The 18,231-nt window shown below is 48.9% G+C and overlaps 1 protein-coding gene across 9 annotated transcripts in view; it reads right to left on the bottom strand.

Moving 5' to 3' along the window:
• The window catches only part of IRAG1 (inositol 1,4,5-triphosphate receptor associated 1), a 119,010-nt gene that overhangs the window by 59,615 nt on the left and 41,164 nt on the right, over positions 1 to 18,231 (bottom strand). For 5 of the 9 annotated variants that reach the window (XM_069554387.1, XM_069554388.1, XM_069554390.1 and 2 more), the window contains exon 2: positions 13,638 to 13,795. The exons of the other annotated variants lie outside the window; for them this stretch is intronic. In XM_069554387.1, the coding sequence (XP_069410488.1) occupies positions 13,638 to 13,795 (158 nt within the window). The remainder of the gene's footprint in view (positions 1 to 13,637; positions 13,796 to 18,231) is intronic. 9 annotated transcript variants of the gene reach the window in all.

Genomic DNA, 18,231 nt, shown 5'->3' with positions numbered 1-18,231 from the left:
TTTTCACATTATTCTTTCTTGTCAAGTGGGTACTATACAGAGTCATCTGGACTTCTTGATTCCCACAACTTTTAGTGAAACCAGCTCTTCCATTTTCATCTGCCTCTATTCCCTCCCTTGGCCTCAAACATGAGGCCAGGTGAGCTGGGGAAGAGTCTCTGAGTGCAGCCAGGGAACGCCAGATCCCTGTGTTCCACGATCTTTCAGCAGGAGGGAGCTGTAGCGACGAGACAGGGGGAAGCCCTCAGAATCCCTGAGCACATGGAAGGAAACTTCGGACAAGGACTCTGGCTGGGTAGGAGTAGGAAGCAGCACTGCCTTTTTCCTTTTCCTTTGGAAGAATCACACCCTCAAATTTCTGCTCATCATCCACTAGCTGTGTGTCCTCGGCAAGCTACTTAACCTCTCTATGCCCCATGACAACTCACAAGGCTGATGTGAGGATTAAAAATAATGTTGAGAAAGTACCTTAGCACAAGACTGATATATCAATAAACAGTCATACCACCGTCAAATCACTTTTCTCTCTCACTCAACAAACACATTTTAGTTACGCATCATGTGCCAGAAGCAGTTTGAGATACAAAGACCCTCATGAGCTCACAGACAAGCAAGGGATACAGAGAAGTAATTCATCAGTAATTCACTGATAATACATATAAGGTGATAAGGGATGAACCACACTCTTCGAAAGCTCCAAGAAAGCAAAGCAAACTCTCTTATGAGGGGAGCTGGAGAAGACTCTCCAGAGGAGGGGACATTTAAGCTAGCTCTTGAGGGATGAATATGAGTTTGCAATACAAAGATATTAGAGGAGGGACTGCCCTGGTGGTCCAGTGGTTAAGAATCCACCTTGTAATGCAAAGGGCGGGGGTTTGATCCTTGATCAGGGAACATAAGGTCCTACATGCCACGGAGCAACTAAGCCCACAAGCCGCAACTAGAGAGTCTGTGTGCTGCAACGAAAGATCCCACATGACAGTGAAGATCCTGGGCTGCAGCTAAGACCCGACCCAACCAAATTTAATTAATTAAAAGTAAGAATTAGGGGGGAGGTTTTGGGCAAAGGAAACAGCATTAGTAAAAGGCGTAACAGCACTAAGGATTCATGAGTGTAGCTGGAGCATAGACTATGGAGTAGGTGAAATAACTTGCTTACTCTCCCGCCACCCCTTTCCCTCTCTCCCTCTCTCTCTTCTTCCCCCCAACCCAGCTTAGTCTTCAGCCCCATTCATGGTGTAGACTGTTTTACCCTCCCTTTTTTTAAGATTGACACAAAAGTTTTCAAAAGTCTTAGAGTCTAAGAGAGTGGCCAGTCTGTAAACTTTTGCACATTATTATACTTTATTCTGTCTATTCATCCAGCAAACATTTATTGAACGCCTACTACGTGCTAGGGCCTACGCAGACAAAGGCGAACCAGGAGGACCTCTGAAATACTCCCCCCGCCTCCTGGCTAGCACAGTGGGAGGGGAGTGAGGTAGAAGTAGCCTCCCTCCCACCGCTACCCATCCCAGGTAGGATCCCGCTGGTCCTGCAGGTCCGGTCCAGTCGGGTGCCGTCAAGGTTGACGCTGTGAGGTAACTGGTCTGCAAGGCACTGGAGGAACTTTTTTCCAGTGGAGTTTTCCCTGACTCCTGGTGAAAGTGATGAATATGAGTCACTATCCAGAGGTGACTGTCATCCATGGGGTTGCTGGTACCCTTACCCAGAGGAAGGTCAAGGGCAAAGATTCCCACACAGAAAGGCAGAAACGAGCCCCTGGTGGCGAGTGCCAAGCACGTAAATACAGACACACACACACAATTTGAAGTTGCTTAAAAGCCAGGAGGCACAAAGCAATCAGGGAGAAATCCTCTAATCCCCTGATGGAATGCCCTGGAATGTCCTCCTGCTCTCCTTCCAAAGTGTACAAAATATACACTAATAAAATCAAATTGTTCTCTCCTTAATCAGCTCACAGAAAGCTCCAGGCAATATCTAATTTCCTGCAAAACTGTTTTTGTGGGGAACATTTAGTCTTGTGCTGGCTGGGTTTCACTTTAACGGGGAATCAGGAGAGAGTGTGGGAAGATTCCAAGGGCCCTCCGGGTGAATTCTGCCAGGTTTTAATGCCGTGTAAATACTCATCCTTGCTCCGGCTCTGAGCTGCCAAAACAGAAGGCAGGGCCTCAAGAAAGCTTGTTGGGCGGTGCATTCAAACAGAATCCACCAGGCAAGTTCCTGGCTCCAGGACTTCAGGACTCAGGCTCTGGAGCCACACTAATTCACGATACAGCTTTTCACATTAGTTGTGTGACCTTGGGCAAGTGACCTCTCCTCTCTGTGCCTCACCTATAAAATAGCTATCTCACAGCGTAGTTACAACAATTCCACAGACTGATGTAGAAATAGGATTGCCAGATAAGATACAGGATACCCTGTTACATTTGAGCTTTAAATAAACAACAATTACGTTTTTAGTGTAAGTAGGTCCCAAATACTTACTTACGCTAAAGTATTCAGTATAAAGGAGCTCTGAAGGTAAAGACTCTGCCATCAGTGCAGGAGACCAGGGTTCGATCTCTGGGTCGGGAAGATCCTCTGGAGAAGGGAATGGCAACCCACTCCAGTATTCTTGCCTGGATAATCCCATAGACAAAGGAGATTTGCAGGCTACATTCCATGGGGTAGCAAAGAGTCAGACATGACTGAGTGACTAACACACATGTCCCAAATATTGCTTGAACATAACTGTTTCATTTGCTAAGTGTGGCAGCTCCAGATGGTGAGCTTGTAGAAGAGCACCCGGCTGCTAGTAAATGCTCAATAAGTGTCAGATGTTATAGTCTGTTACTGGTACCATTGGGGCTAAATTAATGACTTTGGAATTTGGTTTGGAGAAGATTGTTGTTCTTAGTTTTGCATCTACACAACCTTCTGGAGTTCAGTTAGGAGGACCTTGCACTTCTGGTCATGGAGCCATGGAATATCTTCCGTGGGACACCCAGCCACAGAAGTCCAAGTAATCAAGGACTCCCAGGGAAGTCTACATCCAAGGCCTCCTTCACCTGGCTCCACCCCCTCTCTCACCACCTGCGTCTCAGACAAGGTAGAGATGACTCTTACCTGCAGGAGAAGCAACGAAACAAACATGGGTAGAAGGAAGTGACATTTAGTCCCACCTACTGCCTGCAGGGCCCTGCCCCAGGCACTTCCTGTGTGTGTTCTCTTAATCGTTCCAGCAGCTCTGAGGATGAACCTCAGGACACCCATGAACAACGTGGGGTGAGAATGTCTCCTGATCTCACAGAGTCGTGCAGGGGAGATGAGAAGACGAAAGCAAAAGCCCTGAGTGTGAAATAGGGGATTAATATATTTCTTTTCTTTCCCCTTTTTTCACATTTCAATTTCCACTTAACCAACAACAAAAACCAGACTGTCCAGGGTTGCAAAACCCTGGGGAAGAAACAGATACCAGGCCTGTTGGCCTTCCTGTCACACACGCTGGCTGTACAAGTTGTCTCCAGGTCTTGGGTCTCACCTTCCCTGATTTCTGGTGCCCTGCAGGCCTCTGACGTGCCTCTCTTATTCTTCCAAACTGTACCTTACCCAGTAAGCCCCTTCCTCCAGGAAGCCCTTCAGGCTGAATACACAGCTGGAGGAAAGATAGCAGGGGCACCCTTCTCACCTTCCAGGGCCCAGCCTCCCCAGGGATCCGTTCCCCTTCCCTGGAGTCAGCCGAGCACTGCGGGAGCTGGGCCATCTCCCAGCAAGCTTGCCCTTTAATAAGCCAGCAGGTCACATTTTGTTCTCTTTAAATAAGCCTTATAGAAACATTTAAATGTTTATTTCGCTCATAAATTCCCAAGAATGCACCACAGTTTCCTAACTGCCTGGGTGCAGGGATAAATATAGGCCAGTGTCACAGACGGGAATATTAGCTTCCTTTCCCCCATGTCACGTGGCGAGCCCTGGCTCAGAAGCTCTGAGCAGCAGAGCAGCCCCAGCCCCAGCCCAGGCAGGAGTGGGGAGTTTAGCTCCTGCACTGGGACCCTGGCAGCCGTTCTGGGAGAAGACTGTGCAGGCAGGCAGTGTGGGGTGGTGAAGTCGGGAGGTCTACACTGCTCGGTGACCTCGGGCAAGTCACTTAACTTCCCTGGGCTTCCTGTTCTCAAACATTAGTTGGAGCAAATAATCCCCATTTTTCAGGCCGGTTTTGAGGGTGACAGTGACAATGAGGATAGTGACAGAGGGCGGGCACTGCTATAGCTGTGTCCCCAGGTCTCTCTCTCACAGCCCGAAGGGCAAATAAGGACTGTCTCTGGCGAGGACAGCCCTGGCCGCAGAGAGGCTTAGCACTCTCCTGGCAGGATAAAAGGATTCTCTGGGGACTTCAGAGAAAATGATTATTCCAGCAATGAGTCCTAAGAGCATGGGAGAGAGCAGAAGTGCCTCTGCTGAGCTCGGCTGGACCTGGGGCTCCTCCCTGCCGCACGTGGAGGATCAGATCCTGGCTCCCGGAAGGCTCCCTGTTGCCCGCCGTGTGGATTACCCTGTCACTCGCGGCCTGCCCTGCCTCTGTAGATCCTCTTTCCGGCCATTGTCCAGTCTACTCCTAGCAGTCTGGGGATCGTGGCTTAGTTGCTATGTAGTGTCCGACTCTTTGCGACCCCACGGACTGTAGCCCGCCAGGCTCCTCTGTCCATGGGATTTCCCAGGCAAGCATTCGGGAGTGGGTTGCCATTTCCTTCTCCAGGGGAATCTTCCCAAACCAGGGATTGGGAACTCCTGCATGGGCAGGCGAGTTCTTTATGGCCGAGCCACCAGGGAAGCCCCAGTCAGGGGTCACCCATCCCCAGATTATCCTACCTTCTTCGTCGCTGTTTTTACTCTCATGCCATCAGCCTTTGAAGTGTGAAAGTGCATAGAGTGTCTGTTAGCCTTCCTCTGTCGGGGAGGAGGGTATCACTCAACCAGTTGGCCGTTCATCCATGATTATCTTCTATCCTCTCCTCATCCTTCCTGTCCATCTCCTCCCTTGGGTCCAGGCATTTAATCATCCATACAGGCAATTATGCGCCCAGCCTATCACACAACCATACATCCCTAAGCTCTTGCATGTGCAAGAGCCTATGCTGAGGCTTGGAGATACACATATCACCCCTGACCCTAAAGGAATGCAACCTGACAGGGTACTCAGAGAAATAAAAAAAAGACAAGCTACATCCATGGGCTTATAATAAGACCAATAACTGTAGTGTACATTCCTGACCATCTGTAATAATCCACATTTCTAAACCACATTCTGCTCTGTCCTGGACAGTTGCACAGCTATAACCTCACAGCTCTTACTCTCTGACCCAAACCATTAGAAGCCATCCTGATAGAACAGTCCTCTTGACTCTGTCTGAGCTTCCCTTCCATAGAGGATGGGGCATCAAGCACCTACCTCCCATGCCTGGGGTTTCTGGTGTCCAAGACACTGGATTTACTGCTGGGTGGCACCAGGGAAGGAGGCAAAGGTGGTGGGAACACCTCAACAGAAATGGGTTTGAATCTCCACTCAGCCATGACACTCCATGTGGCCTTTGACAATTATGTAATCTCTTCTACAAAATACAGATGATAGTAATGTCTACTTTGGGAGTTCCCAATAGATATCTCCAATATCTTATACATCAGACTCTAATGCTTTACTGACAGTTTATTTGAAGATACTTCACTGAAGATCTGAACAGAGCCTGTTCCTGCAAAGGGCAGGATGAGATAAGGATGAATTCAAAATCTTCAAGTGGAGTATTCAAGGTACTCCTCAGCTTCTGGTGGTTAGAGTGTACTTCCTTGCCTCAGTTTTCTCATCTGTAAAATGGGTAATAATCATACTGATCTCCTAGAATTGTTGGTGTAAAATGCTTAGAGCACTGTCAGTCACGTAGGAAGCACAGTAAGTAAGACGGTTCTCATAGGGTTAGTTGGGAGGGTTGGGAGGGTGGTCTCCCCACTCTGCACAGTCATTACCAGTTTCCAAGGACTTAACACACACTATGCTTCGCCTTCATCTCATTCCTGACAGAGGATTGATTCTTTTGAGTCCTGAACCCTTTTCCCACCACGGTAGAGCACGCGTTTCTCCAGGGGCTTCCACTGGGGTATAGATGGAGCCCTAGCCCACTGACAAGTGATCACAGGGTCTCAACAGCCAAGGGGAGGTGAAGTGGAGAGTGAAGCTGGCAATCCACCTTACCCAGTCTCATGTGTTAAGGTCTAGATATTTCTGGGGATGGCATAGAACAAAGATCCGCCAGTTCCTGATCAGAGAAGGTCATGAGAGCAAATCAGATCAGAGAGACCTGTCATTCAGCTGTAAATCCACAAGGAAGTGAACTCCCTGAGAGTGGGACTTTGGTGGGTTAGAGCTCAATAAATGCTTGGTGAATGAATTCAATAAACATTTATTGAGTAAATTAAACTCAGTTCTATCTTTGCTGAGTACCTACCACACATCAGTGAACTGCCATCCATTTCCTGTGTGCTCAAACTCCACTGCATTGCAATGGGGTGTTTTCTGGACTAGAAAGAAGAAAAACCATCATTCTAGGCCTGTTTTTCAGCTACAAGCCATGAGGCAGCGAAATTCAGGCCTTGTTACTTCTTCATTATGTGACTTTGGACAACTGGCTTAACCTTTCCAGGACTTACTTTCCTAATCTATAAAAAAGGTACAGGCATTGCTAACTTACAGGGCATTGTAAAGGTCATCTGAGATCATGAGTACAAAGAGCTTAGCCTAGAACACAGTAGGAGCCTCACATGTTGGTTTCTCTCCTTGCATCCAGCTATAATACCTACATGCTCTGAGCGTCTCCAGCTATAATACCTACATGCTCTGAGCTTCTCCAGCTATAATACCTACATGCTCTGAGCTTTCCAGTTTCCTGGGGCTGATGATCTCTGTCCCCACAGTGGCATTAGAGGACCAACAGCAGTGATACCTGTGAAAACTTTTTAGTGTACCATTTTGTGCTGTGCGAGGGACTGAGAACTTTGTTGAATACTGAGTAAAGCTGAGTGCTTTGCTTAGCACTGGCTATATGTTATTCTGGTAAAGTCAGGTTGCCTGGGTTTGAGTCTAGGCTCTTACAATCTAACCCCTTAGCTGTGTTGCCTAGTGAACCTTACTTTCTTTTCTGTGCTTAAATTCTTCATCTATAAATGGGAATAGCAATAATACTGACCTCACAGAGTTAGTGTGAAAACTAAATGAGAAAATATAGACAGAAACCTAGCATCGTGCCTGGAATTGCCTTAAAATTTAGCTGGTGTGAGCAGTTATTACTGGAACACTCAGTTTACAGATAAGGAAGCTGAGGCATGATGAATAACCCACCCAGGGTCACACTCAGGGATGAAGCGCAGGCCCCCTTCACTCTGCCACGTGGCTCATGTTTCATGTTCCCATGAAACAGAAGCATTTCCTGTGCCTTCCAGAACTCCCTGGCTGCTTGGGGAACCCTGCTTGGAATTCTTCTCTTCTAACAGGACAGCCGTGCGGGATGATGGTAGCGAGTCTGGATGTGCCTCTTACTACACTAAGCAGGGAGAAAGTTCCAGGTTGGTTATGGTGGCGGCCACCATGCTATCCAGTTCTGGGCCAAAAGATGGGGAGGCCCCGCAGCTTCATGGTCAGAGGTTCTAGGAGCTCCACAAACAGACCCTTTCCTGTTAGGGCTGGATGCAGAGGGCTGCTTTTCAAAAAAACACTCCAACCTCATTTTCAGTTAAGTAATAATTGGGGTAGGGGTCGGGGTGGGAGCAAGGATGCTGATGGTTAGTTGAGTGCTTCAGTGATCATGTCAACCAGACGCTGCTGTATGTGAGGGCTGAACATCAGTTTCTGTCTAGAGGACCAGAAAGTGCAGTACAGTAAGTGCCCTACATACGAACCTTCAAGCTGTGAAATTTCAAAGATGGGAACGTGAATTTGCATGTAAAGTCACGTTATTTCACGCATCTAGTGTGCTTGTCTCACGCACACATCCTCTCCAAGCAGCTGTGTTTTGTGTACTTTACTGCACAGTACTGTATAGAGTGTGGGAGTACAGTCTCTTTATTTCAAGCCCAGGATGTCCAAAAGTATAAAAGCTCACTATGTTCTGTGCTTTTTTATGTCTTACTTGTGTGAAAAGTATTATAAACCTATTACAGTGCAGTAGTCTACAGCTGATTGTGTTAGCTGGGTACCTAGGCTAACTTTGTTGGACCTATGAACAAATTAGACTTACAAATGCATTCTCGAAACAGAACTCCTTCGTATGTAGGGGACTTATTGGATCAAGTAGATGCTCAGGGAGGCCTGGAGTGAGAGGAACACGTGTGTGTGGCCTGAAGCAGGAACAGCACGGTGGCCTGGGTTTCTAGGGCTCAAGACACACCCAAGCGTGCTGTTTTATTGGGACCACAGCTGTGGCACTTCAGGTTTATAAGGTGGTAAGTTCTACGGGGCCCAGGTTGGCTGTCTCTGACAAGCGGTTTTGGGAGCAGAGGACAGCATTCCCTTGGTCCTAGCACCTCTCACAGAGGCCCCAGTGCCAAAGCTGAGAGAGCTCAGTGCAGGGCATAGACCAAGAATGTGGGCTCTGGGGCCAGGCTGCCTGGGTGCAAATCCTGGGCCTTTCACTTACAAGCTGTGTGACCCTGGAGCAAGGCACTTAACTACTCTGTGCCTCAGTCTGCTCAGCTATGAGATGGAACTGATGATGGATGCCTACCTCATAAAGGGACTTGAAAGTTAACTGAGTTAATAGAGTAGTAACCCCAACAAGGTCCATGTGGTCAAAGCTATGGTTTTTCCAGTAGTCATGTACAGATGTGAAAGTTGGACCATAAAGAAGACTGAGTACCAAGGAATCAATGCTTTTGAATTGTGGTGATGGAGAAACTCTTGAGAGTCCCTTGGACAGCAAGGAGATCAAACCAGTCAACCCTAAAGGAAATCAACTCTGAATATTCCTTGGAAAGACTGATGCTAAAGTTGAAGCTCCAGTACTTTGGTCACCTGATATAAAGAATGGATTCATTGGGAAAGACCCTGATGCTGGGAAAGATGGAAGGCGAAAGAGAAGGGGGCGGCAGAGGATGAGATGGTTGGATAGCACCATCGGCTCAAAGGACATAAATCTGAGCAAACTCCAGGAGATAATGAAGGACAGAGAAGCTTGGTGTGCTGCAGTCCATGGAGTTGCAAAGAGTCAGACACACTTAGCAGCTGAACAACAATGAAAATTGTGGTACCTGGCAGCACAAGGTTAGCAGGTATTAGTGGCTTTATGGATAATGGAGAAGTGGGGTAAGGCAGTGGTTAGAGAACGGTGGTCAGAGTGATGCCGGAGGAGATGACATGAAAGATGACGTCAGCTTATGAGCTCACACTGACCTGCCCCTGGGGCCTTCCAAAACCCCTGGAGGGGGAGAGGGGTGAGATCCAGTGAGAACTGGGCTCTTATAGTTAATATGACTGTCTCCGTACTTTGAGGTTTGGAAGGCCCCTCTGAGGAGGCCATGCAGTTCCAGTGAGTGGAGTTGCTAATACGGCTGCTGGTTACAGGCCTGGAAAGGGCTGATGTCCTGGTCACACCGCCTGTAGGGCCTGGGGCCAGGTCTGGTGCCCCACAGTGAGGCAGAGACAGGCTGGTATGTGTGGGGAGGGGTGGAGGAGACTCTGAAACGTGCCATGGCATCAAAGCCTGGAGGAACTGGAGGCAGAGAGGCTCTAGGAAGACGCAGAAACCTCCTTCATGCGTCTGTGGGTCTTCACCCACAACAGGCCGCTGTGACGACAGAACTGAGGGAGTCGGGGGAGGCAGGCTCCAGCCTGACCAGGAGGCAGAGCTGCCAACCATGCGCGGGTCTACACCCAGAGGCTTTGGCCCAGCGGGTGGAGGTTGGCAGAGGAATCCAGGGGTAACAAGCTCCCAGGTGACTTAGACCAGGCAGGATTTTGCCTGTCTTTGGAGGAAGGGGCTTAGATGTGACCTGAGATCTGGTCAGTGACCTACTGTCAGTCTGTGATCCCAGAAGGTCGCGGGCTTATATCCTCACAGCTTCTGCTCCTACCAGAGCCTCTTGGCTACCAGCCTCATCCCTTTCGGCCCTTCCCTGTTCAAAGGCCAACCCAGGAAACACTGCTCAGGACACAGCCTCACCAGAGGGCGTCGTCAGGAGGCTTTAGTTCTTTGTGCATTTTGATTATAGCTTCTGCTTGGGATCTTAAACAGTATATCTCTTTATCTGTCCAAGTCTGTGCGTGTCTGAAAGTGTGTTTAGGTCTGGCATGTGTATGAGTGTTCGTGTGCTTATGACTGTGTTTGTGTGTGTGTGTGTGTGTGTGTGTGTGCGTGAGCAGAAAGAAAAACAGGATCTTTTGTGTTTTTGTGTGAGACGGCCTCAGCTAGTGCCTCAGTCAGCGATGGCAAGTGGGGGCTGGGGCCTGAGGAACCAGAAGTAGGGCTGGACCGCGGGGAGCCGTAAACTCAGAAGGATGGTCTGTTTATTGCCTGTTTCACAGAGTGGAATTCACACGGCACCAGGAGTTCCAGCCCAGTCTTCCTGGCCAACCTTGCTTCCCTGGCCTCTGCTGCTCTGAGCGACTCAGGCTCCAGCCCCCAAGGCTCCAGTCTAACTCTCAAGACCTAACTGTCCCCTGAGGCTGCAGCTGCCGGAGGAGCCCCATGTGGGTTGTCTGATGGGCACTGCAGAGGAAGATGCTCTTTACTTAGGATGCCTGTGGGCTTCTGGAGGACTCAGGAAGGCCCAGGGCCTGTCAGTCAGGGCAGAGAATAAAAGGATACTGAATCTGATGTGGCCTTCAGCCTGGGTCTAACCTGTCTCAGCTCCACAGTCCCTCAGGCCAAAGCAGGCCCTCAAGGGCTGGGCTGAACAGACAGGGTCCAAGAGGCAGCCACTAACACTTGCCCTGGGGAAGAGATGAGGAACCAGAGGTATGGAAAAGTTAACAGACTCAACACCAGGTCTCTTGACCAGCATATGGAAGAGCTATGACTTCAGCCCAGGTTGGCCTCACTCCAGAGTCTCAGTTCTGAAATCCTGCACTAATGTGCCTCTCACAGTATCCGGGCATCCTGGCTCCAGCTCACCCGGGTTCCTCATGGGTCCTTCTCCTGATAGACTCTGGCACTGCAGAGGCTATTGAGGCCCACAAACAGTCTCTTTATTTTTTCATCTCCCCATGAGCACATGGAGGACCTTCAGAGACCCTGAGGGCCCAGGGTGTTTGTTATAGAAGTCTGGTTTGGGAAAGTGAGTTTGTGGGGGCTGGAATCTGGAGTTTCTGCTGCTCAGCTGGGGCTCTCTGACCCTCAGCTGTGTAGTGAGCTCCTGGCACCCTATCCCTGCTTAGTTATCCCTAGAAATTCACCCTCACCTCTGACCCAGTGAAGTTACACCTATGTGTGATTTGAAGCCATGATGGGGAAAAAGGCCAGCAGGCTTTTGTACTATCTGGTCTTGCGTCTCGGTGGAGGTTTGAAGTGTCTTTTAATTAGAGAGGTTTGAAACCAAGAGGAACTGAACTCAATGTGAAAAAGATCTCTTCACCGAGGATGGAGCTGTGTCTCTGCCCATCTTTCGTTAATTTATTTTTTTAGGAGCACTTGAATACTTGGGGATCAGGGCGTGGCAGCCATTCAGGGTAGTTGCCCAGGATTCAGGAGCTAGATTTTACATCACAACCTGTCTTAAGGGCACTATCATTGTGAGTAAAGTGGATAGGGTCAGGGATGACCACAGCAAGAAGTGATCCAGGACTGAGGGGTGGAGATGCTAAGGGGATAGAACCTGGGAAAGGGAATGACTTGAGGACTGGGGGCAGTGACATTGCAATCCAGATGTGTTTTAGTCTAGCTTTCTAGGTGGCTCAGTGGTAAAGAATCTGCCTGCCAGTGAAGGAGATGCAGGCAATAAGGGTTCGATCCCTGGGTCAGGAAGAGCCCCTGGAGGAGGAAATGGCAACCTGCTCCAGTATTCTTGCCTGGAAAATTCCACGGACAGAGGAGCCTGGTAGGCCACAGTCCAGGGTCACGAAAGAGTCGGACATGACTGACCACACACATAAGTGTTTTATTCTGTGTTGTACTTCCCTTCTTTAAACCCCAAGATTTCAGTAGATTAGCAAACTTTTTGTTGGGTAAACCTTACAGTCACTGTCGGTAACACTTTGGGGGAATTGTCAGCACGTGATTAGGAGCAGCAGCAGGAGAGGGGCAACAGCAGAGCACAGTGTGGGGAAGGCTAGATGTCACCTGCGGAGGAGTAGAGGAACCCTTTGGAGCCACTGAAAGGAGCTGGACAGCATCATCCCCATAGCCCAGGACACTCCTGGGAGTGGGGTTCAGTAAAGCCCAGAGCTGGTGCCTACGGCCAAGGGCATGGGGCTTGGCTCATTAGAATTTAGAAATTCAAGGGCTCTCCAAGGCTGCCAAGTTCTACAGGATCTCAGTCCCATGAGCTTGGGATGTGGGGATACAAGAGGCTGTTCTTTTCCAATTATCTGTTCTTTTTATTATCTTAGTTCCCACAGTCACGATGTGAAAAGAAAACAAATGTCATTATAACATGAAACTATTCACTAAGAGTCTGCCCACTTTTCAAATGTATCAAATTAATGCCAGCTCATATAACCTTCCCTCACTTAACGAGTGTCTCTCCCTCAGTCTCAGGGACATTTGGAGAACTGTCAGATACAACAAGATGTAAAGTTCAGTGCAAATCAACTGTAAAGTTCATCAGGTTCAAAACGCCACGTCGGAGAATTTCACATACAAGATCTTAGATCAACGAACGAGGAGCTCATGGAGTTAGACCAGTTAACAGATGAATTCAAAATTATGAGGATGATGGAAAGATAGGTTCTTCATGAGGGAATACTGAGGGACTGAAAGAGGTCCTTAGGAAAATGAATGAAGCCCTTAAATATCAAACAAGCAGAATCTCTTAATGAAGGTGCTTATTATAAAGTAAAATGTAAAGGTGTGACATCATGTGAACAGATCGCTTCATTGGCATAAAAAATATGTAATACAAAAATCAACATACTTGATTAATTCTCTGTTCATTCTAAAAATTAACGTATAAGCTATATTTTTGCAATATGTACGGTTAAAAATTTATCTTCACAATATCATTTGTACAGTTAAACCTCAATGGAACCTTTCAATTTACTTTCATCATTGCCTTTTTTATAATAAAAAGGCTGACTGAAACCCTTTTCCACTATTTACTAAGAAACTTCGATCTTCATTTTAAGAGGATTCAGCTTAAGTGACCTTAGGCTGGTGCCCACAGTGCTGACAGGACAGGGCCCTCCATGCTGGGGGTTCTCCTCCAGGTACCTCCCCATCCTAGGAGGGCAGTGTGACTTCCCAGGAGACCTCAGTCAGACACAGCCCAGGAGGTTCCACTCTCAGGGTGTGCGGGGGCCAACTCAAATGACCTTTGGATATGTATTCCTTGGTGTGGAAGCCACACACCTTCCCCAGCCCCACTGCCGCCTGCAAAGGCTGGTGGCACACCCTACGGCCTCAGCCCAGGGCGCTCGGCGTGGCCCCGGCCAGGCAAGCTGCAGGAAGGGAGGCACTTACTTGGCCGGCGGGGCTCTGGGCTGCCTGTGGCTCTCCGGGGGGCTCCTCGTCCTCGGGAGTGTGGGGCATGGCAGCCTCCTGGCGGGAGTGACTGCGTGTGCCCGGAACCTCCGCTGCGTCAGCCCCAAAGATGCTCCAAGAGGCCTGGGCTCCACAGGCTGAGGAGACGCCAAAAGGACAAGTCAAATCCAGTCCCATCCCTGACCCACGCCGGGTCCTGTTTCCAGGAGCCGCAAACCGCAGAGAGAGCCTGCTTGAGTTTACAGCAACAAGGGCTAAAATAGGCGAGCAGAGGGCATTTGGAATTGCATTTCCTCCTGCTCTTTCGCTCTGTTTACAAAGTCAGAGGTGACCTTAGAGATTTTGCATCTAATTTAGGCTGTACAGGAAACAGCCATCCCAGAAGGGTGCCTCGAACTCCTTGAAGCCATAACCGATGGAAGATTCTCCAATGGGAGCCAGACTTGTGTTTGTCAGCCATTTATTGAGCAGCTACTGGGTGTTAGGCATTATCTAGGAACATTACAAACATCACCTAGTTTAATCCTCACGCTGTAGGCATTACTATTTGCATTTTATAGATAAGAGAACTATTTGGAGAGTGGAAGCCACTTGCCCAAATCATACAAAGACCAAGCATTTGAATCAAGATCTTTCTGATTTGGAGGCCACTATACCGTACAACCTTGCTTGGCCAGATGCAGGAGGAGGAAGGGATGGTGTCTCCTGAGTTCCTGCCCCATGCCTCACCTCATGCCCTTCAGCAGCAACTCTGACCCTCAGCTGAGGAACAGCCCTCACTGGACCTGCCAGGACTCTGCTGAAGTCATGGTTCTGGAGGTTCAGCCAGGGTGGAGCTCGTGTGCCTTGTGCAGTACACACCCCAGCAACCTTGGGTTGCTGCCCCAAAGCCACACTTAACCCTCCCCTTTTCTTTCAGCTCTCTGAAAAAATAAATAAATAAATAAAAGAAATTTTAAAAATAAAGAAAGCTGAGCGCCGAAGAATTGATGCTTTTGAACTGTGGTGTTGGAGAAGACTCTCAAGAATCCCTTGGACTGCAAGGAGATCAAACCAGTCTATCATGAAGTAAATCAGTCCTGAATATTCATTGGAAGGACTGATGCTGAAGCTGAAACTCCAATACTTTGGCCATCTGATGTGAAGAACTGACTCATTAGAAAAGACCCTGATGCTGGGAAAGATTGAAGGTGGGAGGAGAAGGGGACGACAGAGGATGAGATGGTTGGACGGCATCACTAACTCGATGGACATGAGTTTGAGCAAGTTCCGGGAGTTGGTGATGGACAGGGAAGCCTGGAGTGCTGCAGTCCATGGGGGTCACAAAGAGCTGGACACGACTGAGTGATTGAACTGAACTGAGCCCTCTTCCATGGAGTAGCAGCCTTGAGACCTGGTTGGGGTTGGCGCCAGTCAGCATAATCTCATCCATGTCACCAGAGACTGGCTCAGGGCTAGACAATAGATCCAGACTGAGCCAAGGAGCACACGGCAGTGATCTAGGACCCGGATGCCCTGTCTTACTCTGGGTGGTGGAGTGTGCAGGTCTGGTGCTATGGATGCCATTCTGCCTCCATGAGGAAGGCCAGACTGAGGAGAAAACTGGACACCCAGAGGAGAGCAGAGCCAGGAGGTCTGCAGAGGAACGGAGCTGGAGCCCTGGTCAAAGCTCACCTGCAGCCGGAACTATTTCTTAGTTATCCAGTCACACAAAGAATTAAGTCTCGAGTGTTTAAATCAGTTTGAGTTGGGGTTACTTTTAACTACTAACTACTGTTACTTCTAAGTACTAACTGCACTTTCACATTTCCTGGCTGTTAAGAGGTGTAGGACCAAGATCTGGCAATAAACCTGAGGCCATGGGTCTGGCTCCTCTGATTCCTCTTAGAAAAGGGGACCAGTCATGTCAGGTCTCCATCTGGAGAGGCAGGACAGCAAGGTAGAAGGAACACAGGCTGGGAACCAGATATCCAGATCTGAGGCTCCACTCTGCCCCTCACTGGCTGCTTAGCCTGGAAGCCTGGCTTCACCTCTGAGCCTTGGTTTCCTCATCAGGGAACAGAGACAAGAATGCCTCCCATGCAGAATAGTCCCAAGATGAAAAGCCAGCTCACTTAGCACGGAGTTCACAGAGGCCACCTGCAAGCTGGTCTGCAGTCCAGAAGCTTGGCTTGAGCCCAGGGGCCTCTGCCTGACCTCTTCTCATCCCTAAACCCCTGGAGGGTGAAGAATGCCTCCAGGGACCCTTAGCACCAACAACCATTCTGATTATACTACTTCGGGTGTTCCTTGAAGCAGCTGCTCTGGGGGACAGCAGATGAAAACCACCAGAGGTAGATGTCATCCTTAGACCCTGGCCAAGGCCACAGCCAGGAGCTGCTGGGACACACAGGGGAAAATGGAAGACACCATCGTTTACTGAGTACCTACTATGTGCCAGGCCCTATGCAAGCTGCTGTCTGCTGGAGACTACTGGGGAAGGAGCCAGAAAGCCCTGCCACCGCCCACAATACCAGGAGTTCTTCTTGACCCACCTGTCCCAAGAAAGGGCTCAGGAAGGTGCTAGAGTCACTGAGCTATGGGGTGGCTCAGATGTGGCATCAGCCACAGCTCTTACTGATGCCCCCCACCCAACAGACACCTCTAAACCAAGCTTCCTGAGGCAGGCAAGGTGGTCACAGATACCCAGATCACGATACCACAGGTATCAATTGATCACAGATACCCAGAAATCCATGTTGACTTATATTTTAAGAATTGGAGAACTTTTTCTCTGGGAGTTTTAGTCCTTGTGACCATCATCTCGACATTTGTTATTCTCTACAGTGCACAGGGAACCCCATTCAACTCTGAAACAGTTGGGGTGACCCCTGCTGGTCGGCTCAAGAAACCTCAAGTAGAGGACCTGTGAGCTGACCTCCTTCACCACTCTCACATCTACTCTACCGTGAAGATGAAGAAGATGTGGTCTTGGCCCCAAAGGAGCATGGAGTCCAGTGGGGGCGGGGAGACAGCCAGCAAACAAGATAAAGAGGGTAAACACTTTGAAAGTGAGATGCTTTCCCAGAAAAGGGTCCCTAACTCGGGAAATTGGGATGAGTGGAATACCGTTTTAAGGAAGATTTCTCTTTAGAAGTGGTGTTTAGACCGAGCCGTAAATAGAAATGCTGGTGGGATTTCTCTGAACAGAGTAGCTGGAGAAGGTAAGACAGGAAGGTGGGTCACGGCCAAGAGGACAGATTTAACCTGACTTTTGGGAACGAGAGCTACAGGACCAGGGTATGCTGTGCCTCCCAGCCCTAATGGTTTCTGTGTAAGTAAATTGAGCAACAGGTGTGCCCAAAGGTGAGCTCTCTGATGAATTTCCATCACCCCGACTTGGGTGTCAGCATCAGGGGCAACAGCGCTGTGGGGTGCTTAGTCGCTCAGTCGCATCCGACTCTTTGCGACCCCATGGACTGCAGGCCGCCAGGCTCCTCTGTCCGTGGGGACTCCCCAGGCAAGAACACTGGAGTGTGTTTGCATGCCCTCCTCAGGGGATCTTCCGAACCCAGGAATCGAACCCCGGTCTCCCACGTTGCGGGTGGATTCTTCACCATCTGAGGCGCCAGGGAAGCCCAGGGACAGCGGTGGTGCTGGGTAAGTATAGGGTAGCAGGGTTTGAGGGCAGCAGAAAAATATCCACACACCCCAGTTCTACCCGCAAAGTGGACTACATGTCCCAAGAAAACTTTTTAAATGATATGCCATGTGTGTGCATGTCTCCAGGCTGTCTTAACAGTATAGTTTCCAAACAGGGGAGGTAAACAGTTTCACTTTTCTTTTGTCTTAATCTACATGAGGTGTATTGTGCTCTGCATGCCAAGAGAGAATCAGACAATGCGGGGCATGTTCAAAAAAAGGGAAGCAGGACAAGAATTTGTGTTTAAAGAATTAAAGGTACTTCTCTGGCGGTTCAGGGATTCAGACTTCACCTTCCATGCAAAGGGTCGCATGTCTGATCCTTGGTTGGGGAGTTAAGATCCCACAAGCCTAGTGGCCAAAAAAACCAAAACATAAACCAGAAGCAATATTTTAACAAATTCAGCAAAGACTTTAAAAGTGGTCCACATTAAAAAAGTCATTAAAAAAAGAACTAATGACCTTAGCCTGGAAAAGAGCTGGTGCAGGAAAAAATAAGATCTATTTGCAGATATCTGAAAGCCATTCATGTAGTTCTATTGTCTCAGAAGGGCAGATGGCCAGTGACAGAAAGGTGAGATCAAGGCAAGGAAAAGCTTCCTAGTAGATGGAACCATCAGAACATGAAATGGGCTGCTCTTTACAATAGTGAGCCCCGCATTCCTGGGAGAGTCTCATCAAAGGCTGGGGCAAGGGTCATAGGGTTTCTAACCTACTACAGGGGCTTTCTCCAACCCTAGGAGTCCCTGAAATCCTGAACTCCTCCTAATCACAGCAAACCACAGACCTGAGGGACCCATCCCATAGGATTCTAGGGCCATAGTATTCCAAAGTTGCGTCAGAAATATCTCCACTTCCTTTCCTTTACCTCCCGCTCCTAAAGAAAGACCTT

Source organism: Ovis canadensis, chromosome 15, assembly GCF_042477335.2.
Source record: "Ovis canadensis isolate MfBH-ARS-UI-01 breed Bighorn chromosome 15, ARS-UI_OviCan_v2, whole genome shotgun sequence".
Taxonomy (NCBI): domain Eukaryota; kingdom Metazoa; phylum Chordata; class Mammalia; order Artiodactyla; family Bovidae; genus Ovis; species Ovis canadensis.
This window is presented reverse-complemented; position numbering and strand designations above follow the sequence as displayed.